This window comes from Mixophyes fleayi, chromosome 3, assembly GCF_038048845.1.
Source record: "Mixophyes fleayi isolate aMixFle1 chromosome 3, aMixFle1.hap1, whole genome shotgun sequence".
Classification (NCBI taxonomy): domain Eukaryota; kingdom Metazoa; phylum Chordata; class Amphibia; order Anura; family Limnodynastidae; genus Mixophyes; species Mixophyes fleayi.
Genome location: NC_134404.1, coordinates 120,808,299 through 120,832,932, shown reverse-complemented (window position 1 = coordinate 120,832,932; position 24,634 = coordinate 120,808,299). Strand labels below are relative to the sequence as shown.

Sequence of the window (24,634 nt, the reverse complement as noted above, 5' to 3'; positions counted from 1 at the left end):
ACATCGAAGTCGACGTGTAGTATGAAGTGTCGCTGGAGCCACTTGATCAAGGGCCGTTGCTAAGGTTAGGTGAAAATGAGGTACTGCCATCTCAGGGGATGAGAATGTAGAGATAGGGGAGAGAAGGTGTTGGAGAGAGGTGGAAAATTGTTGAAGATTAATAGAATTAAGATTTCTACGAGTATGAGGAGGCTTGGTAGAGTTAGACAGTAGAGAGGTTAGAGCAGTGGGGGTGAGAGTGTAGCTGATAAGGTGATGATCCGAGAGGGGGAAGGGTGTATTAATAAAATTAGAAACTGAGCATAGTCTAGAGAAAACAAGATCAAGGCAGTGGCCATCCTTATGAGTAGATGATTCAATCCACTGGGAGAGGTCAAGTGAGGATGTTAGAGAGAGTAGTTTGGAAGCAGCTTTGGAAGGTGGGTTATCAATGGGGATGTTGAAGTCACCCATGATGATGGTGGGGATGTCTGAAGATAAGAAGTGAGGGAGCCATGCAGAGAAATCCTCAATAAATTGTTGGTGTGCTCCAGGGGGACGATAGATCACCGCAACACGTAGGGAGAATGGATTAAAAATGCGAATAGCATGTACTTCAAAAGATGTGAACGTGAGTGATGGGACATTTGGTAGAACTGTGTATGTGCACTGTGGGGAGAGAAGTAGTCCAACCCCACCTCCCTGTCTGCCTTCAGGTCTGGAGGTGTGGGTGAGATGGAGGCCACCATGTGAAAGTGCTGCAGGTGAGGCAGTGTCTGATTGCATGAGCCATGTTTCTGTTATTGCCAGAAGGTTGAGGTTTTTTGAGAGGAAGAGATCATGAACGGAGGTAAGTTTGTTACAAACAGAGCGTGCATTCCAAAGGGCACATTTAAAGGACTTGGGAAGAGAGGGTAGACAGGTGATGTGTTTGAGGTTTGCTATAGAACGGTAGTGTTCTGATGTATGTGTGTGTGAGGAGTGTGGGGGACCTGGATTAGGTGATATATCACCAGCTAATAGAAGCAGAGTGAGCGAAAGATAGGCAAGGGGATTGTAAGATGTGTGGCCTTTTATTTTCTGGCGACAGGTGGAGGCTGTACTTGTTAGAGATAATAAATAGGACAACAGTTCATGGGTGTTAAATAGAGGTGAGTGGAGTAATGCAGGTGCAATATGAACAAATTTGTGTGTTGGTGGAGGGGTGAAAGATGACACAGTCCTAAAGATCATGCCATGAAATGAGACTAAGAAAAGCAATTTGTGAATCATTGATACATATGGGCACGGGGACACATGGGTAGGGGGACACATGGGCACACATGGGCAGGGGGACAAATGGGCGCCTATGGTGCTCTCGATCTGCAATGCAATCTTTTTATATTTTATGATGGATGTATTTAGGCACAGTGACACATAGGAGTACAAGCAGTGTTTACTGGGTTTTGCACCAGGCTTTGTACCCTTCCACTAGGTTTTGCGTTGGCGTACACAATTCCTGGACAGACTGGGGAGGTCCTTCTCCATAGGCCATCTAGTCACAATTGTGGACCAGATACAGAGCAATAGTGAAAAAACAATACTTTGCCTCTGTACCTGAGATATTCAAATGAGCTGTAATAAATGAGAGTGCTCGAAGACGCTACCTTTTTGCCCATTGTAAAAGCTTTGTGCTGTGTTTTTAACACACAGTTCTGATGTTTCATTATTTGTCATTATTCAATGAAGTGCCATTTCCACAAGATGTTACGTAAATAGTCCATTGCACTAAATTCACAAACTCCAAAAAATCACTTGAAGTAAAGCCAATGCCCATGACTTCTTTAGTTAAATAATAGCCTAAAAATCAGTTTATTAGAAGATATCAGGAAAGGTTTAATTACCTTACACTCCAAGTTTCCTAGTCCAACTGAACAGAGCTGCTCCTGTCTCACAGCCATTTTAAGCAGTGTTTCCATCACAGCACCTCCCCTGCCTGACTCTTAGCTCTCTCGGCTGCCTTCAGGCTGCAGCTGAATGTAGCAAGGCTGGAAATCCACTGGGTGGTTTGGCTGGACACACATTCAAGCTTCCCCCAGAGACTGCTTCTAAAGCTGCCTCCGATTTTACAGAATACCCCTCACTTCGCCACTCTCACAGATCAATAGACGAGGAGTCGGCAGCGGCACCCCCGCTGCCACTGACACCCAAAGAATATTCATATCACCCAGACTGTGAGTTGCCATCTGGGATCCCACCTATACTGAGGCTCTGGGCGCCATTATTACTTAATGAACTCCTCTGTGGGTGGAGAATAGGTGTGCGGAAGTGAGAAAGAAGAGCGCCTTGCTTCTCTGCTGTGCAATGATTCGCTGAACCCCTGGTAAATTCAAATGATGTGCAGCGGTGAGCTTAATTATGCCAGCGTCTGCCGCTAACATTAAGAGACATTATTACCTTGAGTCAATGGTGCCCCCCAGAGCACGGCGCCCTAGGCAGCTGCCTAAGCTTGCCTAATGGAAGCGCCGGCCCTGCATGAATTACATCTATACTGAATCACATGAGCATGGTGCAACTGTTCAGGCTCATTAGATTGCTAATGAGTCACATGTGCCTTTTCTAAACTTAATATATGAGAGGGGTTTGCATCTTTTCAGTGCTCTTGCATAGTTTTATACTTCTGAAGGCATTAATGCAGTCCTGCTGTACCCATGCCTTATATCTAGTTCTTTTTGTTTCAGTACAACATTTCCTGAACTTGAGTTCCTGTTCCTGGTCCTGTTTTTACGCAAACTCCAGTTCTACCTTGTTCTAAATTTCTGGTGTTGGCCTTGTTTCTTGGATTCTGCAAGTTTGCATGTGACCCACGAACTTGACTAGAGGCGTTACAATAAACATAAAACTGGTTCAAAGTTTGATCAAATTTAGCCAGCTCAAGGACCTCTTACTTATCTCTGCCTTTGCTGCCTTGCTCTTAAATGTTGAACCTGGACACTTTTTTAAAACAAACATTACTGTGTTCAAGTTTGCATGGAAACCATTAAAGATACAAGAGAATTGTTAAACCTTAGCACTGCTTTAATTAACTAGTTCAACCACATAATCTTGAATAATCTGATAACTGTTGCATGAACTGCATTATCGTTGTTTGTCAACAGGACCCAGGGCAGGTGTCAATGCCAGTGTGACGAATACAATGCATGATAAGATGAATGCGTATTTTTTTATTTTGTTGTTTGAATAAATAAGAAATCGATTCTCTAGATTTTTGCTTCTGTGATGTATGGTGAATAGGTACATAGGTGTATGAAAAATAGGTACCTGTATATATAAATATACAACCTTGCACTGCACTGATCTATATTACATTTTTTTTAAAACATTTTTTAATAAGTGAGTTTTAGCAATTTCCCCAATTTTAACAGCTTCAACAAGCTTTGTATTTGGTTTCTTTTTTTGCTGTTATTTAAGTGTAATATACTCGCAAATGATGATGATGATGAAAGTCTCGAGGTAAAGAGTTCCAATGTATGGACATAGCTAGAGAGTTTAAGGTAGCAGAGAGAGTGGGATCAGGCCCTATTTTATAGTTCTGTGGAGTTTGGACTGTTATTTTGATTTATATGTATTCAGTAGTGTACTTTAGTGTGTGAAAGTTAAGAAATATTAGATAAGCCCCGAGAGATACATAAGATTGAGGCATGACAATTAAAGTGATGTAACAATAAGCAAATGTTTCTCAATAAAGTAAACGTGCATAAAATGAATAAACTCACAATTGGTGTAAATTGGCTTCCGAAAAGGTTTCCCCTTAGAGAAAATAAAGGCCAGGATCACAAGGTGTACACATGTTATCAGCCACAAGGTTGTACCCTCAAAGCTTTCATAGTTTATTTTAGTCCTTTCATGAATTAACACATATGTAAAATTCCTGTTCAAACTTTCGTTTCCTGGATGACATGCACTGGGAGAAATAAAAGAAAACCTTACTTCAACATACTACACCATTACTTCAGCAACACCTTAGTAGAGTTCTAGAGATTTTCCCTTCTTACCAACAGAACCATCAAATATATTTTTTGTAACAAATGTGCCTTAAAAAGACCAATATAACATGTTCCCTTCAATATTATATACAAAATGAACCAATTAAAATATTGTGTATTATATAGTAAGCAATACAATTTTGGCACTAGTTATGGAATAAATATGTCAAAGAATGCACTGGATAATGAAACTAGCTAAAGACAGATTAATTTGCACTTTAAAATAATAGGACATAAATTGCACGCAGATATGCTCGTATTCAAGTGGACCTCAAGATACGTTCCCATTTGATTAAGTAAGTTCTGGATATTTGACACTTGTCGTATGCAGACAGACCTAACACACTGTAGGATACGCACAATGCATGTGTGCAAAATAAAGTCCCATCAAAACACATTCAAAAAATGTAAATACATTAACAAGTCTAAATAGTATAATCATAAATAAAAATACATTTAACATTTTTTATTCATTTTTTTCATTTATTTTTACATAAAATACATATACCAAGATGTTCTTAATGCCTACTGTACATATTGTACATTTTTAAAGTTTCTCTTACTTCTAAACACGTGTTCTGGCACACATACACGTCCATCATCACTAACAATTGGCACTTACACCTGTCCTGCAGGTGATGCAAGTAATACAGCTAAAACACATGTTCCTCAGAGAGGTCTGGAGTATGAATCCAATGCTCGAGCTTGGCATGCTCTTTCTATACATTGCCTACTTATGTCCGCCCCTTTCCTCCCCATTCCATCCTTCAAATCGTAGGCTGTCTGAAGTGTCAGTTGCCTTTAGACTTGAATTGCATGCACTTGCGATCTCTAGCGTAAAATCCATTTCTGAGCATGCACAGTGCAATTTCACGCAAGATACAGCACGTAACAAGACTTACGTCTGAAGATGAATCAGGCCAAGAATGTGAAACAATGTGTAGCATAACAATATAACATTTAGTATGGCATACAAGTTGTGGATAAAATTAGTGACTTGTAATGTCAAATTTATATAGAGAATATGAAAAAGAAACTATCCAAACATCATAAGATAATAGTCAGCAACCAAAATATAAAAAAATTAAATGACATTCTCAGAACAATCTTTTACAACCATGCATGTATTCTATTGGTGTGGTAGGGGTAACAGCTGCTATGGGACCTGCCAGCTGAAGGGACATGTCAGGGCCTCTCAGCTGCTGGTTCTCATATAAGTGCATAGTCTCTGAGCACTGATAGAAGAATAGCATGATGTCCACGGTCAGCAGGAAGTTTAATGAAGTACTTGTTCATTTCCGGTAACACAGCAAGACATTTTAAGCCCTGTAGTTCTAGGGCTCTGAAATTCTGCTCAACAGAAAAGGAAACTGTGATATTCCTTTGCGATTTGAGCAGAGTGGCAGACAACAAGAAAATGTGGGGTGGGAGCATATGACTCAGTAAGACAAGTGAGGGGAGCGTGCCCTTTGGCCTAGAAACCTCAGCAGCACCATCAAAATTTTGCAAGTTACACCCCTGATTACAGCCAATAGATTTCAAGGTGCAAGATCTGATGGTGTGACACATTTACCTGTAAATGTCATTCCTGCTGTACCATGGCTGCTGCTGTACTCTGAGAAATGCATATGTCTGCATGGCTATCGTAAACAGAACATTGAAGAGCACAGAAAACAGCATAGGAGGTGAAATCATCTGTCCTGGTGGTCTGTATGTTGCCAGAGTTGGATATGCTGGAGTAGAACTCACTGAAAAAGCAATAAACAATGGTTTGTGCACTACATGGAAATTAAAAAATATTGCATTGCAATGATTTATCAATCAATACAAGAGACTTAATACATTGGATATACTTACTTATAAAAAAAATTGCAAACACAATAGGAAAATCATGTATGAGCCATTGATTATTTCCAAAAATGTTTCGTTGCTGAAATACAAAGCAAATCAATGCAAATTTACAACCAATTTACATCCAGCTGTCGATAAAATAATTCTACTTCCACGATGTAATATAATAGCCTCATAATTCTACAAAATATAGCTATATCCCCCCATGTCACACAGTGGGACCATTTGACTTTCATGCAAGTTTGCTTTGCCCCACTGATTATGTAGCTCTAACAGATATAGCCAGAGGTTTGCCTATAGTGATGCAAACGGATCAGCAGGGTTTGTGGTTACTATATTGTTGTAATACATATGTTTGACATTCACATTATCAACATTTATATGGTGGACACCATAATATAAACAGGTTTGAAAAGTCAACAATAATGACAACAACAATACTGTTAGGGAGACAATTCAAATGTAGACAGTATTATTAGGTCTACAATTCAAATGTAGACAGTATTATTAGGTAGACCAATTCAAATGTAGACAGCATTATTAACCCTATCTGTGAGCCTAACCCTAACCTTACAATACTGTTTACATTCAAACTGTCAACCTAATAATACTGTCCACACTTGAATTGTCAACCTGATGTTGTCGACTGTCTGAATGTCGACCAAATTAATGTCTAACTGTTGAACGCATACCGTTATGTGTAGCAAAGGTCAAATAAATCTTACCCAATAGAGCAACAGTGTATTGATATATTCCACTAATCCAAACATAGCCATGTATTTAAACATGCAGAAAGATGTGACAAGAGCTGCTCGTCCTTCCCTGTTAAAGACCAAGATGAAAGACACTGTCACATAAATGCAGCCATTTTTTGTTGGGAATTACAGCAATTCAATTGACAACTAAATTAAATCAGACCACAATGTGCCTTTTTTGGTATTGTTACACTTGCTATACTTTCTTTGTTGGCTTATTATATATTTTCTTTTTATTATTTATTTATCGGAGGTCAGGGCATGAGAATTCCACCAGATATAAATAAAAATGAAAACATAACTGCTAAGTGCTCTTTCGCGACAGGAGCTCTTAGTTTAGTTTAGCATTGCCAATTATGCTTTTTTATTTTAGGAAGACCAGGGTTTTCATATTAAAGTATTTTTAAATATTCTATGTTTTATTTCCATTTTTCTTTGGTGCACCAGAGGTCTTACTGAGACCTAGGTGCCACAGCATGCTGGCACTTATGGTTGACCAAATGCCAGCATGCCCAACCACTTTATGACGGCCTGTGCATACTGGGACTTGTAGTTCACCAAACATACAATTATTATATATATCTGTTTTTTACATTATTAATTCACACTTACCACTCAGGGTAGCCTTAGTGAAATTTAGCATGGGGTTGGTTGATCTTATGGTGTGGGCCGCATTTTTTTGGCCCTTAGGGAATAGAACCCTGAAACTATTTATTGCACAGATGGGCACATAACATGTCATTGTCAGCAGGGAAAAGGTTTAGCATTGAGGTTGGTAATTGACCAAGGTATTTTGAAAACAATAAAAAGAGGATTTTTGTACTCATGTAAAGTCCATTTCTCCAATTTCATTTGGGGGACATTGCTAGCTTGGGGTTGAGCTAGACATGCAATAGCTGGACACAGGGGTTAAGCATTTGAAAGTGTTAAGTTCCTCCCCTCTTCAGCAACTCTGCAGTTCATAACTTACACAACTCCAAAGAATAGGGTAAACAGAAGAGCACAAAGAAAAAATTCACACTGTAAACAAACCTTCAGAACTGAATCACCAAATATAAAGGGTGGAACGCTGTGTACCCTGATGGATTCAACAGATTCAATATGAATACAAAAATCCTATTTTCTCCTTCTTGCCAGCTCAAGGCTCTCCTTGGGAGATGTTCAAATGTCAACCCTAGAGGATGGTTCGCTTAGAGAAAGCTGTGCATAAAACTTTTCATCTAGTGCTAATCTTTTTGGATGTAAAAACATTAAAATGGTAAAACCTAGTAAAGTGTGAACAGAGGATTGCCTGACATAGCAGCTCAGCCGAGGCCCTATGCCATGCTGCCCAAGAAGCACTTGTTGATGTAGTGGAGTGGGCTGATATCTTTTCCAGAATCAGTTTTCTGGAACTAATATAAACATGATGAATAGTGGCTCTGACCCTCCTGGCAATAGTGTTTTTCTTGGCTGGCCAACCCCTCTTCTGTGCATAGTAAAGAACCAGAAATTAATCCATCCTACGAATAGTCCTGTCCAAGTACATTTTTAACGTTCTGACCACATCCAATAAGGGGATCAGGACCAGCTCGGTCCTGATCAAAAGAAGATCCCAATTTCTTCAGAAAAAGGGATAATGATCTCTTGATTAAGGAGATTTGCAGGATAGCGCTCCCAACTCTGAGACCCTTCTGGCTGAAGATAGGGAAAGAAGAAATATGATTTTCCATGATAAAAATCTCAGCTAAATTATTTCCAACTGCTCAAACTATGGAAGCTGGGAAGAAAAAAATTCCTGAATGTGTAAAACTTCCTGCAAGAAACTCTGCACCTGTGGAATAAGGGCCAATATCTTTCAAAGTAAACAGACAGGACTGAGACCTAAACCTTACGGGAACTAAGTATTTGTCCACTGTCAAAACTGTCCTAAAAATGAATTAAGACGAGAAAGTATAAAGTAAGAAGTGTGAGAACCTTTTTTGTTTGTACCAAGCAATATATGTTTTCCCCACCCTGTGGTAATTCTTATCGGACACCGTATTTCTTGATTTCAGCATGGTTTGGATAACTTCCTCTGAAAATCTGTTGTTAAAGCTAAACAATGAAGATCCTAGAAGTGGACTCTGAGACAGGAGGTGCTCCTTAGTGGAAATCGTCCATCCTGGCTCTGCTGCCATCCTTAGAATGTCGGTGTTCTACAAACTTTTTGGTAATATTGAGAATCTCCATGGTACAGTTTTGTGATCCACTAGTAATGCCAGTGGATCCCTGGTTCTATAGCAAAAACTGAGTCCACTTTGTTGTTGTGCCGACCTCTAGCTAACCTCATTTTTTCACCAGTGGACAAAACACCTCCAGGTAGAGAGATTATTCTCCTGGGAGAATGGAACATCTGCTTAGGTATCACTTCCAAATTCTCCTCAGCGAGAATGTAAACCACTGATATTGCTGGGGCAAATCACTCATTCATGTCATAATCATGTAAGACTCTCATCACTAGGATACTCTTTGTTCCTCCCTGATGGTTTATATATGGCACAGACGTGGCTTTGTCTGACTGAATTCGGACTGACTTGTTTTTCAGTACCAAACGGACCCCTGTTAGAGAGTTCACTACTGCTCTCAATTCCAGGACATTGATAGGGAGTCTTGCTTCCTTATTTGACCAAAGACCTTGTAAGTGAAGATGCAAGGTCACAACTCCCAACCTCTGAAGATTGTCATCCATTGTCACTATGGTCCATTCAAAAAGGGCTGCCCCTGTTCACAATGCCTGACCTCAACCACCACAGAAGACACAGATGAGCTTCTGGTGACAGTTTGAAGAGCTGAGAAGCTAGCTGCAAATTGGACCCTGACCACTTCTGCAGGAAGTCAATCTGAGTTGAACCAAGCATACTTGACTTCTTCAAATGCGGAGACCATTTTTTCAATGAGTTTCATGCAGAGAGGAACCAATGGTTTCTTGATGCTCAAGTCATTCTTCACCAGTTTCTGGATAAATAAGATCTTGTCCTCTGAAATAGGATCTTGTCCTCTGAATATCTTCATCCCAGACCTGAGTCAAAGTGCTTGCCTAGCAACCACTGCTAGACATCATAGAGTCAATTAAAGCTGTATTTAAAGCCGAGTATTCAAGTTATTCAAATACTTCCTTAATATGTTCACCAAGGGTTTGCAAAACCTTCAAAATCGGAATTCCATCGTATTGTATCTGTGAGCACATTTACATAGGAGCGTCAGAAGTGACTTTTTTGAACAGCTAATTTACTTTCAGCGACAGCAGATGTTCTTTACATCAATACATTGATGTTATATATATATATATATATATAATACCAATTATCATCTACCTTGCTGTCAGTTGCGAGCTTCTTTGATTTCAAAACTAATATTAGCGGTGACAGACGTATGCAATACTGTTTGTAGTAAGCAGTCTGTTCAAAAAATTGTTAGCATCATTAATTCTGTTGATTAAGCATTTGCAATACCTCTTTGTGTCCATCTGATTCTTTGGATGTATGTGAGCTCATTTATATGTGTTTTTTTGCATGAACTAAAGCAGATTATATTTTAATAAGTAGTTTTAACTATACACACTGATTCAGAGAATATGTTCTTATATTAGTAACTCCTGTGCGCTGCTGTACTTGGTTTGTTATTATGGACAAAGTAGTAGTTTTGAAAGGCGTGTCACTGAAATGTCCATCCTTGGCAGTAGTTCCCGTTTAATCATATCGTCAGAAGGCAAGGGATAAAAAATAGGAAATTCTTGCTTTGCAAGAAATTTATTGTCCGGCTAGACCAAGCCTCTCATGCAGTTCAGATAACATCCAGATAGATCCTCCAACCCAGAAGTTATCCCTTTTCCTATAATGAGATTTCTGAATCCAAATTATCACCCAGGTGTACCTGGGCTACTTGGTAAAACTTCCCTAGGCTTGCGTGAGGTATGATTAGTGGGAATCTCAAGAAGTTTCTCCAACGATGAAGACACACGTGTCAATCCCATAACAGATCTCTCAAGTGTTTTGTCCTACAGAGGTAAAACCTGGGCCACAATGGCGGAATCTGTAACAATCTCCAGAGAGAGAGAGAGAGAGAGAGAGAGAGAGAGAGAGTGTATGTCCAAGATACCCTAAATGAAGGGAAAAGGAAGGATTTACACTCTCCTTCTTAGGATGAGCAGCAAGTCTATTTAGCTCAGCAATAGGAAAAGCCAATGGATTTGCCCAACCAGGCTCCACCATCTCAGCTGCATCACCTCCAGATGTGCTGGATCTGTGTTCCTACACTTCACAGGTGACATATTAGGAATCCAGTTCCTGCCGTCCATTAGGTAAAAGTGTAACTAACTTTCGTCCTCCACATTTAGACTTGGTACTAGTCCCTTTATTAGACAATAAGGGATACAGAAATACCATACATTTTAAGTATAAGTGACTTAGAATAAAATATATTCTGATAAGGGTACACTAGGACAGAAAAAGTTGCTCAAAATATATTAAACTATATTAGCGCACACAATAGAAATTAGTACCTATGAACTTCCAAACACATATACACAGGGAAGAGAAATCATCAGGTTATTAGACCCAGTAGGCTTCCAAACTGATTCAGAAGGAGTCTTCTTGAGAGGGAAGGAGAGGAGCATCAGCAGCATTATTAAGTCAGAAAACCTGGAGAAACAAAGAGGGCTTCCTGTTCTTAGGACAAGCCCCTGCCAGCACTTATGTCATATAAAAGGGGTGTCCCCTGCCCACTTTAACACTGGTCCAGGGAAGCGGCCAAAACAAACCCCTCCATGATCTTTAATGAGCAGGGGTTAATATAATATAGATCTGGCTCTGGTTGCGACCACCATCTTCAAAACCAGACCAGCCCTTCAGAGTATCTCAGGGGAACTCTTAAACTTTTTGAGGTTTAAGAGTTCCCCTGAGATAAGGTTTAAGTGAGGAGGGATTCCTCCCAGAGTCCTCCACGATCAAACTGGGGCAGAGGAGAGAGATGTGTAGCCGGAAAAGGCACCACCTCCTTCCAACCTGAAAAACAGCATGCAAGTGAAATAATGCATAATGAAGAAAAATACAGCATAACAAACCCTTAATAAAGGTTAACCCCTAACTACCAAGTGCCTGTGTGCAAAACCCCACCCCAAAGTAACAGTGGCCCTCAGCAAGAAGGAAAAATATCTGGATCAAAAATAATGTTATTTTTTGTGCAAATTAAATTGGGTACATTGTTTAAAGACAGTTTGCATTGTTAGTTGAATTACAGGTTACTTGTTATTTTTATTAAAAGCATGTATACTGGTTTAAAGTCTCCTTCTTCCAAACATAATCTTACTTACTTGAGTAATTCTGGAACACAGGCTATGTTTGTGACTTGTGAGTTAAAAGGTGCAGCAACAGAGGCTTCTTGTTCAGATAAAGAAATCCCAGCATTGGCCATTTTTAAAGCCTGGCAGAGAAGATATAAATTAATGCCATATTTTCATTATAAAGTACGCATTATTTGCCCTCAAGCAGATAAAGACATGAACATGCCAAAATAATACAGACTAGGAATAGATTATATTTTCTAAATCCACATAAGTGAATTAGGTACTCAACAGGTATCACTTCCAACAGTTGCGGGGATATGAACATAGCTGACCATGTGGCTGCTGTGATCCCTGTGTTGCAAGGGGCTTAGGATCAAGGCTCCATATAGTATTGTAATGACTCTGTACACTGTACTGTCCCTGCATAAGGAAAGATGCTTGCTTAGCTAAATCTAAAATGTATTATTCACTGTAGATTACTTGGGCATTTGGTTTATTATTTGGACATTACTTCCTTGATCAGTTACTGACTTGTTGGAGCCAAATTTATAGCTATGCCTCTGATTTCCTACACTAAAAAATGTTGAGATGCAGTGTAAAAACTTTTCAAGACTTTTTAACCATAAAAAATAGATTTTGTACTAGTTCAGATATAGCTGTAATCCTTAGTCAGCCACTTCCACATACCTCCCAACTGTCCTGTTTCTAACAGGACGGTCTCAATTTTAGGGCTCTGTCATGCTGTCTTGCCTGGGGACATGTTGGTCCTGTAGGTAGGAATGTTGGAGGAAGGGGGGTACGTAATGGGCAGTGTAGCACTTTACAGCACTAGGCAGCTCTCTGAGGGCATGTCCATGCCCCATCACATCGTGGCCACGTTCCCCCACTGCAACGTGGCCATGTCCCCTTACCCATGTCCCATGACCCCTGTCCCAGAGTCAGGGACAGACATGTTGGGAAGTATGCACTACCCTTAGTTGTATACGTTTACCTCTGTCTAGTTACATTTTATAAAATGTGGCAATTAATATGTGCAAATACAAAAATATATTTAAACATTTTAAATGTAAAATTGTGAAACTTGAAATGTAGGCAGCCCAATGTCCCTTTCATTTCATAACTTAATGTATATAAAACTTAAATGAAGGTCAAACGAGTTATAAATTTGATTTACATTAATGAGCGGATAGGTTCAATAGTGAAAATAGACAATGAACTGTTTTGAATAATTTTTTTCACTTTTCAAAGTTATGCATTTCTGAGTGACAGTGAAGTGCATCACAAAGATAAATCTTGCTACAACTAGGCCCATTCTCCATTCTATTCAAATGGTATCAATGCAGCATTAAACGAGTATCATGATTGACACACATTGCAACCAGTGGGGGATCCAATGGGGCGGGGGATCAGCAGGGATAATTTGCCTGTAACTGCACACTGCTTAGATGTGTCTGGAAGTCAAGAGACAGGCTGAGGATCCTGCAAGTCCACTTCAATTTAAAACACAACATCCTCTGCCTGCATCTCAGCCAGCAGTAGCAATGCAGTGTATGTTATACATAATAACCCACTGTTTGGTAACCATTCACCAATCAGAGTAGTGAAGGGTCTTCACATTCTGATAAGTGATTGGCTGGAGCTATCCAGCAAATATAGGACAGGAGGGGACAAAATCAGCTACCTGAAAAAAGTCTAGATCCATTCCTGTTTGTTACTGGTACTCAATAACGCTATTTTGTCAAGGTATTTAGAAATCTATTTCAAAATCTGCTTTATACTCAAGTATCAGCACACAGTGGAATATTATGGAAGTAAACTTCACTTCACTTCACAAGTAAACTTCATATTATGGGATATGATAAATTACTGGTCGCTTATTGGAAGTAATGTGTGGTATTTGAGGCTCCTGCCAATGTAAACAATGATTTACAAAGCTCTCTTGCCAACCAGCTATGATGGAGTTCACCTCCTGTCCACATATTGCTTTGGATTGTAGCATTAGCAAATACTACTATGTTTTAAGTTCGCATTTGCAGTTTGCATATAAAAAGATAAAAAACACACTACAATGTAGCCATTTAAGCTCAAACAAGCTCAGACATAATTAAGCTGACTCAAACAGGGTTAAACTTGTCCCTTTTATTTGAATTTAGCTTTCATTTTTTTCTATTTACAATTTGAGAGTTTGTAGCAAAAATCCAAACTCTAGAACCTGTTTTAAAACTGCTTTGAAATCATTTTAGAGCATTTCCAATCATCACCTTTCTGATGTTGGCAGGTTAAAGGAAATAGGACACATTCATACAACTGAAAAAAGTTTCATTAGTGATTTTCCTAAACAGTCATCTCATGGTACAAACATATGAACAATTAAAGCTATAAACCCATGTCTGAGGGTAAAAAATGCTTAATCATGTAAATTATTGATGTTTGTTATTTGGCAGTTGAATGTGTTGCCTTATTGTTATTATTATTATTATTATTATTATTAATAATTAATTTATTTATATGGTGCCACAGATTTTGCAGCGCCGAATACAGAAGCAAGTAACAAATAGATGAGGTAATACGTATAAGTAGCCAGATGAGTGTGAGTAATGCTATGGGGAATCACAGAGAGATCAGCAAATGACGTGACAGGATAAACGAGGGAGTCAGACAGCGAGAGTTTACATTCTAGAGGGCGAGGTGGTGAGAGAGAGTAGGACCAATTTGGAAGAGATGGAGATGGCAGACAAGGAAGAGGAGGTGATGGGAAAAATTATTAGGAGGTGGTAGGATAGGCAAGCTTGAAAGGTGAGATTTGAGTGAGCGTTTGAAGGACTTAAGGTTGGGGGAGAATTGAGTGAGATGGGGTAGGGAGTTCTGAAGATTAAGGGCAGCACAGCAGAGTTATTAGAGGTGAGCATGGGAGGAGGTAATGAGAGGAGATTTGAAGCAGATGTCAGAGTCAGAGTGGAGTGGCCAGGTAGGTATGTACCTCAAGACAAGGTCTTAGATGTAAGGGGGAGAAGTGTTTGTCAGGGCTTTGTAAATGAGGGTAAAGAGCTTAAACTGAATTCTGAAGTGGATAGGGAGCCAATTATGGATTTATGTAGAAGAGAAGTGGTGCGGTGGGAGAGAAAAATGAGCCTACCCGCAGCATTCTGTATGGATTGAAGTTCAAAAATGAGTCAGGAAAGGCAGAGAGAAAGAGGTTGCAATAGGCGAGACAAGAAATATTAAGTAAATGGACCAGGATTTTGTTCGCTTCCTAAGAGAGGAAAGGACAGATGTTCGTAATGTTGCAGGGGAGAAAGTGGCAGTATTTGATGAGGGACTGGATATGAGGAGTAAAGCTGAGGGCTGAGTCAAGGGTGATTCCAAGGCAGCGGGCTAGGGCGACAGGAGAAAAAGTGATGTCGTCAACCAAGATGGAGATATTGGGAGGGATAGCAATATTGGCAGAAAGAAATATGATGAGCTCGGATTTGGAGATGTGGAGTTTCGGCCAGAGAGGTAGGAGGCAAACCAGGAAAAAAGCTGTTTCGCGGAAACCTAGGGAGTGAAGAGTGCTGAGGAGAAGAGACTGATCAATTATGTCAAAAGCAGCAGAGAGTTCGAGACGTACATGAAGGGAGAAGTGACCTTTGGACTTAGCTGAGGGTTAGTCATTTGTTACTTTAGTGAGGGCAGTTTCAGTTAAGTGAAAGAGATGGAAGCCAGACTGGAGAGGGTCAAAAATAGAATGGGAAGAGAAAAAGTGGTTTAGACAATTGAAGACAAGTTGTTTCAGAATGTTAAAAGCAAAGGGAAGCAGATAGATATGGAGCGATAGTTGGAGAGAGAGGATAGGTCGAGGGAAGGTTTCTTAAGAATAGGGGAGATGAGAGCATGCTTGAAGACCTAGGGGAAGATACCAGTGGAGAGAGAGAGGTTAAAGAGGTGAGCAAGGTGACGACAGGCATTGGAAGAGAGTGAGCAAAGGAATTTGGAGGGGATAGGATCAAGAGGACAGGACATTGAAGAAGAGAAGGAGAGAAGAGAGATGATATCAGGCACTGTTACAGGATGGTAGGAGCCAAGGGTGGCAGAGTGAGTGATAGAAAGGACAGATGGGGGGAGACAAGTCTGACGAGAACAGATATAATTGTGGATAGCGTCAATTTTGTTTTTGAAGTAGGTGGCAAAGTCAAGAGCAGTAATGGATGAGGGGTGAGTAGGTGGGAAGGACACAGTGGAGAATTAATGGTAGCAAAGAGGTGTGAAATAGGTTTTTTGGCAAGAGAGAGTGCAGATTAGTAGGAAGAAATTATGAATTTAAAGTAGATGAAGTCAGCAATGAAGTAAAATTTCCTCCATTTGTGTTGAGAGAAGCAGGTGCACTTTTTGAGGAGACGAGTATGAGGGAAGTGCACGGTTGGGGTTTGGATTGGTGGGGATGAATGGGGGTGACTTGAGCTGCAGTATTAAGGACAACACAGAGTGTTGTGTTATAAAGAGAGACAGTAGTGTTGGGGCATGATAGGGAAGAAATGGGAGCAAGTAAGGGTTTCAGGGAGGACGCAAAGATGATGGGGTCAATGCTATTGATGGGACGCAGTGTGCAAGCGACTTTGGGTGGGAGAAGGGGGGCAAGAGGTAAAATGATTGAATTGGTTGAAGTATCAACTAATTGCATCCTGTGATTAGTAAATAAAAACAAAAACATGATAGTTTTCTAGGTAGGATTCTGCTGGCTGAGAATATTTGTGCTTACCTATTCCCTTCAAAGCAGTATAGAAGAGGGAAGAAATAAAAGCAATGCTTTAAATAATTATATCCATAACAGCCCTATATCTCCCCCCAAAAAATCATTAGACTTGATTACTTATATCCGTTAATCAAAAATGGGAGGCATCTGTTAATGATAAGTCTGAAGCAGGAGATACCAAATCTGAACTGTGTACAACTTCACCATTGTTGGTCTTTGTAGGTACATCAGTACTTTACTTACATTACTTGCATTAAATGCTGAAAGGTAACAATTAGTCAAAATTCAAGAGTGGAAATATAAACTTTCTGGCTGAAAATGTTTACTTACTGCGCAATCATTGGCTCCATCTCCACACATCCCCACATAATAACTAGAACAAAAAATAGTTAATTTATTTGAGAAGGAAATTATGCACTCAGCATTTCTTTCCTTCGTTGAGGCACAGACAAATCCTGCTGTAACAAGAAAAAAAATCTATCTATAGCTGATGTTACTGTGTCCCTAATGTTTACAAGAAAAAATGTTTCTAGTACCAGAATTGGTGCAAATTTATTGAGACAAATTTCAATATAACTATTTCAGTTTTCTTGTACAAGTAATACAATTAAACATCGTCTCTTTTGATCAATGATTTATTGTCATTTTTTTTTAGAAATTGGCTGCTAGACCCATCTGCCTCATTTTTAGTTTACATATGGTTTTCCCTTGATTTACACCATCAAAAACTTATATCACTGTCAGAAATATATAACTGTTGAAAAGTTGAAAATCTGGATTTCACAAAGACTCCTCTGGATTTTAATTATTTTAGACTTTAGACACTCAAAAATGTAATCAAAGCAAAATGTAGCAGGTGATTTTCTGTTGCTGTAAATGTCAAATTGCACTTAAAGCAAGCACTCTGCTCTCATAAATAGGGTCTCAACAGCTAATCATTCAATTCAAATTGAAATTTATATCTGTTTTTAATTTTTGGTGGAACATAGGATTTCACCACAGTGATAATTTTCATGTTTTCCTCTGCATAGAGTGGTCAGGAATATATATTTTTAGATTTTAGTTTATCAAAATAACAAGTTGTTCAAGAAACAAATATTTCTTTGAACTGGGACCTGCCACTCATCAAATAAATAATTTGCATTTTACTCCGTTTACTCAGTGCAGAAGCAGAGTGCAGAAGGAGCTACTGTTTCTTACCTTCATGGTGACACATTTACAAGAATGGTTTAATGTTTTCATAAATAAAAAGAAACAGGGAATATTTTTGTGTTGAATTTGGTTTCTCTTGTTTCTCCATGTTGCAGATAGAATTGCCCTTTCTAGAACAAGTCTAAGCAGAGAAGTTAAATAAATTTAGCGTGTATATCGATATATTTGTGACACTTATGGGAACTGGAACAAGGGAAAATGGTAGTGTTGCCCAAACATGAATATGAATTTTATGTTTGCTCTCTTTTTCTAAACTATACTAGAAACATACATTACATGTATGTATGTATGTATGTATGTTATGTTATGTGATTTGAATTTGTTACATTATTGTGTGTATTTAATTTATCATTAAAGTAATATTCCCATAAACATGCTGATTTTAGCTTGGTACAAACTAAAGCAGTATATCTTGGTGCAAGTGGTGATGCGTCTAAGAATCCAAATACAGAATCACTAATATGGAATGAAGTATAAGTTATGAATGTTTATTCACAGGAAGTACAATTTAACGTTCTGGCTACAACACATAAAATATAATCATAACATATATAGTCCTGCAGGCTTATTAGAGCCTATGGCAATGTGATAATAGTGTACATACTGCATATCCAAATATATGGAAAGATACTCAAAATCATCCCTCTTGGGGCTTGAGTTGCAGTCACTAGATATGTTTTCACAGTCGCCCAAATGTATAATCACATAAAGTCCAAATCCAGCTGTAAATGCAAATATCCGGTAATGAAATATTGAGTGATCACCCGTAATCGACGCCACCCAAAACCATGGGGTGGTAGAGGGACGAATCAACTAAAGGACCCAAGGCAGGATTCGCGGCAACATTATACATCATCATCATCATCATTTATTTATATAGCGCCACTAATTCCGCAGCGCTGTACAGAGAACTCACTTACATCAGTCTCTGCCCCATTGGGGCTTACATTCTAAATTCCCTAACACACACACACACACACACACACATACACAGACTAGAGTCTATTTGTTAGCTGCCAATTAACCTACTAGTATGTTTTTGGAGTGTGGGAGGAAACCCACACAAACATGGGGAGAACATACATACTCCTCACAGATAAGGCCATGGTCGGGAATCGAACTCATGACCCCAGTGCTGTAAGGCAGAGGTGCTAACCACTAAGCCACGTGCTGCCCCTACATGTAAGTCACATTATACATGTAAGTCATATGTTATGCTTATAATTTATTTGTTCTGGCCAGAACAATAAATTGCACTTCCTGTGAATAAACATTCATATCTTATACTTCATTCCATATTAGTGATTCTGCATTTGGATCCTAAGATACATCACCACTTGCACCAAGGGAGATACTGCTTTAATTTGTACCTATTGGGAATTCAGGAATCCTTTTCCCCACCTCCTCTCTATGTGGCTGCACCATTTAGGAGCGCAGTTGAGCCACTTGTTTTATTCGTTATTTAGCTGGGTACACACTACAGAAAATTTCTCCCGATGCAATATCGTTAACGATTTTACCAACAACTGAAATTCCCGATCAGCTGCCGATTCATGCATACTTACTATACACGTTTTACAAGATTTATCTTCAGATCTCTGCTCTTCATCTGTCATACCCATCAGCTGAAATGATTGTGACTCTGTAAACGCTATGGAGATCTGCCTACACTGCTGGTCGTGAGTGCGTACACACTGCAGAATTTGCCCAACATCACTCTATCATTTATACAGATTTTTAGTACGTTTATAAAATCAAATGAAATAGTACGATGTGCTTTGGTGTAATATAACATGATCATTGGCGCGTACACAATAATGCGATATCGGGCCGAACGGTTGCTTATCGTTTGATTGGCACAATAATCGAGTGAAAATCCTGTAGAGTGTGCCCAGCCATAGTCCCTGAATATGGCAAGCATGCTATTTATAAAAATATACAATGATACTTACTGAAGCTTTCGAAATTCATCTATAATTGTTGATTTCTGTCCTGGTGACATTCTCGCAAAAACTGTGCCATTCATCAATATCTGTATAAAAACAATGTAAAGGCATTTTCATAAAATATGCAATAAACTGAAAGTATGGATAATATTGTGCTGTATAATATTTTCTGTTCAATGTACAAAATAAAGAATAAAAGCCTAAGGTAAAGAATATTTCATTTGGTCTGGACCTCTAAGCCCGGAAAAGGGAAGCAGGATGGTCATGTCTTTACAGAGTGTCCACATCATTAATCAATTATAATAAACTCAACACTCCCAGAGATACAAGAACCTATCACCTTCATCATAGAGGCTGAAATCTTGATAATTAAGTCTCAAATTCAATATGCTACAGTATATAGTATATACGTATGATTATTACCTTGTTTATCAACTACAAAACTAGATTACATTTCAATCAATATACCATGTATTATAAATAGACAGTCAATCCAATGTATTTATCCAATGGTTATAGTTTCACTTACTTTTGGGAGCAAATTATAAAAGTATTTTTCTAGATTTTCATAAGTCTTCCCACTCATTGAAAAATGATAATCACTCTTCTGGTTTTTGGTGTGCAACACGTCTTCAATTTTGATGTGGAGATCCTGTTAACATTCAAGCAATATGGTTCAGCATAAAACAAAAGTTTAACTGCATAATGTACAGTACAAATCCCATAGATAATATGTTAGCAGTTAAAACTTGTTGACATCAGGTTTGTAACGCACTGGTGGTGGTTGGGTGCAGACAGGACTGTATGCGTCAGCAAAGCACCAGGTGGTTCTTTATCTGTTGTGAAATTATTAGTTCTGTGCACTGGCAGATAAAGGCTGATAGAGGATGCTGGGGCTTGTGCTTTCAGTTCCACTTAGTAGATGGAAAAAAATACCAAAAAATAAATAGTTTAAAAAAAAAACCAAAAAACAATTTGCATAAAAAATGCTTTATTCTAAGAATACAAGGCTTTTTTCTTTCATTCTCTTCTGGTATCGTCATCCTGAAGTGGGGATAACAGAAAAAGGATTGCATCTGTACTTGCTGGTGAAACCCAGGGAATCATTTCGCCTGTGGGGTCTACCGACAACGATAGCACTGCTATTTCTGGCAGTGATAGAGAAGCCCTATCTCCAGAAAAACACCAACTTTTACCAGATATAGGGCTTTTATAAGTTTGATAAATAAAGCCTTAAGTTTTTAATGGCTGATTTTAATGTAGTGCATGCCAGAAGTTTTCAATCACCACCCTAGTTCCATTTTTCCTCTTGGAAATAGTATGATGTCTAGGGTAGTACATTTAAAAAAATAAAAAAATGTGTCTTGGATAATATGCCTGCCTATAATACTGCACCATACCACTTTTTATTGTATTATATGTAATTATTAATGTTTGTTCTTAGTGTTTGTGTATCAATAACTGTACAGTGTCACTTCTTTGAATCCGCACTTATGTTCTGCTTTTCCTTGATATGGCAACAAGTTATGTTTATTGATGCAGGTCTCAATGCTTCTCATAAATTGTTGTTTTATTTTATGTAATATTTAGTTTATCTTTTAAAGATATGAGCGTGTCATGGCGCAAAGTAATCTAAGGGGCGTATTCAATTGTTGCTCCGGCCGCCGGAAGAACGAGCGCGTTAAAACTATTACCGTTTATACGGTAACCACTCGCTGAATTTCATCTCGCAGCTCCCTGAGCTGCGAGATGAAATTCAGCGAGTAAACTACCGTATTAACGGTTTTTATGCGCAAGTTTATCGTATATACGGTAATAGTTTTAACGCGCTAGTTTTTTTGCGGTCCGGAGCAACAATTGAATACCCCCTTAAGTGTTCTTAGTCAATCGTTTTATATTGTATTGACTTGATAGCACTGCCAAAACATGTGTAGTGACCAATATCAGTTGGGTTATTTTGGACATTATTTGTAAAATAAATAATATGATTAAATTACAAAAACATTAAAAAACATATTTTGAGATCTAAACTACGTTTGCATTTTCTTTATCCAGCGGATACTCCAAAAGTTTCCATGTGACAAAAGCTGGAGAATAGTCCTCAGGTCCATGAGCTTCTACCAGAATAATTTTGCTGCCGTCAGGAATCATGCAACAGTTCTTTGCAACTGTGGTCGCTGTTTGTATATTGTCACCTAGAAACAATAGTAATAAAATATCATACATTTATTTTATCATTGTTCATCAGTTCTTTTAATGATTTCACTAAGGTGCTCCACCCCCTAGACAAAGCTGTTTTTTCCAGAGCTCCTCTATTCCTCTTACAGTCCTCTTGAGTGACAAGCTGCAGTCAAGAGATTGATCTTCCCAGAACATACAGAAAACAACAAGCAATGATATATATAATAGTCATGTTTTATAAATAGAATTCCTTACCTCAACATGTAAAATGCTATTTACATAAACCAACTACTGAATAGATGATAAACAGTTTGCATTGTATCTGACAGATGAGCTATAAACAGATTATATTACATGATATTATTTTCTGTTTTCAATTGCACACAGACTAAAAGTTAAAACAAATATACATAAAATTTACAATTATAACTGATAAAATAAAGTACACAATTAAATATTACATGTATTCTCAACTATACACCACTATCACTGTTAATTAGCATATTTTAAAACTTAATAGTAAATTGCAATTAATAATTATTAATATGTCATGCTTGCTACTTGTTCCAGATATACCTATGTGTTTTTTTTATTTTTATGTAACATTTTACACTGTTTTACTGTATACAAATTTGAAGAAAAGATATTAACAGTAATTCCAGCAGTTTTAAAGAGACACTTGATCCATGGAAATTTAGCTATAGAAAGAGTTTATTTTGTTTATTTTTGATTATTTTGCTATTCTTCCTTACTCTTTTATTTGATGTTTTTATCAACGTTACTGGTTACTGATAATTAAATGATGGCTAAATTAGATATGTTCTGGCATCAATAAAATATTTATTAATGTGTTCATCGCCTGTATTCACACCTGTGATCATAACAGTCCTGATGTTGGCTTTATGCAGTTCCTCCAGGACTGGCTTGGTCTCTGGTTTAAGACGGTTTTCTAATATCAGCAAACCAAGAAACTCCATGTCACATTCCATTTCTTCCCTTCAGATATACAAAGAAAAATAGCAAATTAAATAATAAGTTTAAGAATTGTCAAGTAAACTAAATTTTAACAATAATTTATGCTGAACACATGATGAGAGAAGGAAAAAGTTTGTTTTGAACCCATCTGTGTTTCAGAGCTGGTGTTTTATTTTTAAACATGTTCTCTTCGTGGGTCAATAGAACATCTCTACTACTAAATAAGTTTGTTATATTACTACCATATATAATAATCAGCTATTTTCTTAAATCAGCAATCCCACATGAAGGTTTTTATCTTAAAATAGCAAGTTAAGCACCGTTTAAGCAAGCATCTCCTTTTCAAAATCTCTCTGAACAGATGTGCACAAAATTTATACCAAGCTTTGTACAAGCAAAGTTGGAATTTAATTCCTCTGCTGGTGCTTCAAGAGTCTTGTTTTGTTTGCCTGTTTATTGACTTCATCCCTCATGATTCTACCTTTTTTAACCCACCAACTTCAGCCAAAATAAATAAATAAAATCTTTAAAACATATTTTAAAAAACACTGTACACAAGAATGATCAGACAGGAGATACTTCTGATTTGAAAGGGCGGAATTATCTCTCTTTGAGCAAGCTCCCAAACTTGATCCCACCATCTCAGACAAGCTGCGTGAAGATATGACAGAGGAAGAATTAGCATATGCTATAAACTCACAAAAGCCCTCCAAAACCTTGGGCCATAATGGATATCCTATGCTCTATTTTAAATCATTTACATCAAATCTAATACCCCACATAAAGATGTTTTTAACAGCATCCTGAATGGAGAAGCCTTCCACCTGGACACAACTACAGCAAAGATAAGCGTTATTCTGAAATCGTGGAAGGACCCTTTGGTTTGCTCAAATTACTGCCCAATCTCCCTACTAAATATAGACCATAATATCTTTGCTATAATCTGAACCTTTATTGCCCAGCTTAATTTACTGAGACCAGAAAGGCTTTTCCCATCCAGGTGCTTGATAATACTTAACATAACACTTGATATAATACACTACAGTATATCAACAAAAACAGTATTTCCTCACTGGTGCTTGCTCTGAATGAGGAAAAAGCCTTTAAAAGGGTTGCGTGACCTTTTAAGACACAAACTCTAATACAATATGGCTTTAAGGACACATTTTTATGGGCAATTAGCCCTCTGTACTACAATCCCTCCAAAACAGTTCTTGTCAATGACTTGGCACCCAACTCCTTCAACCAAGCGATTGAGACTAGACGATATTATCCACTCTTTCCCCTGTTTATTACTGTGGTCATCGAGCCCCTAGCTGGCCCCTGTCTCTGACATCAACAGCAAATCTCAGTATAAAATTGCCATTTTTCTGATGATGTCTTATTGATTACACCAAACCACTTTCGTTCCTCCAAATTATACTCAAGTAATTGTCTGACTTTGGCTCTATGTTTTGGCACATGGTTAATAATCACAATCTGAAGCTTAAACCTACTACACCACTTGCAAAAACTTCTTAACCTGATATTTTGCTTACAATGGAGACTAGATTCAATCAAATATTTAGGCATCAATTAACTAAATCAATGTACTATGTTGGGTAAACAACACTCTCCAAATAGCATGTGTGTCAATTACATATAGTATCAAGGAGAACTCTACGCAGCTACAA

General features: G+C 38.2%; 1 protein-coding gene across 3 annotated transcripts in view; it reads right to left on the bottom strand.

Annotated features, from left to right (window-relative positions):
* Positions 1–24,634, bottom strand: part of LOC142143973 (putative cation-transporting ATPase 13A4) — a 137,949-nt gene that overhangs the window by 37,337 nt on the left and 75,978 nt on the right. For all 3 annotated transcript variants that reach the window (XM_075202275.1, XM_075202277.1, XM_075202274.1), the window contains exons 18-27: positions 22,858–22,982; positions 21,840–22,000; positions 20,335–20,457; positions 19,812–19,891; positions 16,978–17,020; positions 11,943–12,052; positions 6,581–6,677; positions 5,862–5,934; positions 5,578–5,752; positions 3,735–3,922 (exon numbers count right to left, since the gene is read on the bottom strand). In XM_075202275.1, coding sequence (XP_075058376.1) covers positions 3,735–3,922; positions 5,578–5,752; positions 5,862–5,934; positions 6,581–6,677; positions 11,943–12,052; positions 16,978–17,020; positions 19,812–19,891; positions 20,335–20,457; positions 21,840–22,000; positions 22,858–22,982 — 1,175 coding nt within the window. The remainder of the gene's footprint in view (positions 1–3,734; positions 3,923–5,577; positions 5,753–5,861; positions 5,935–6,580; positions 6,678–11,942; positions 12,053–16,977; positions 17,021–19,811; positions 19,892–20,334; positions 20,458–21,839; positions 22,001–22,857; positions 22,983–24,634) is intronic.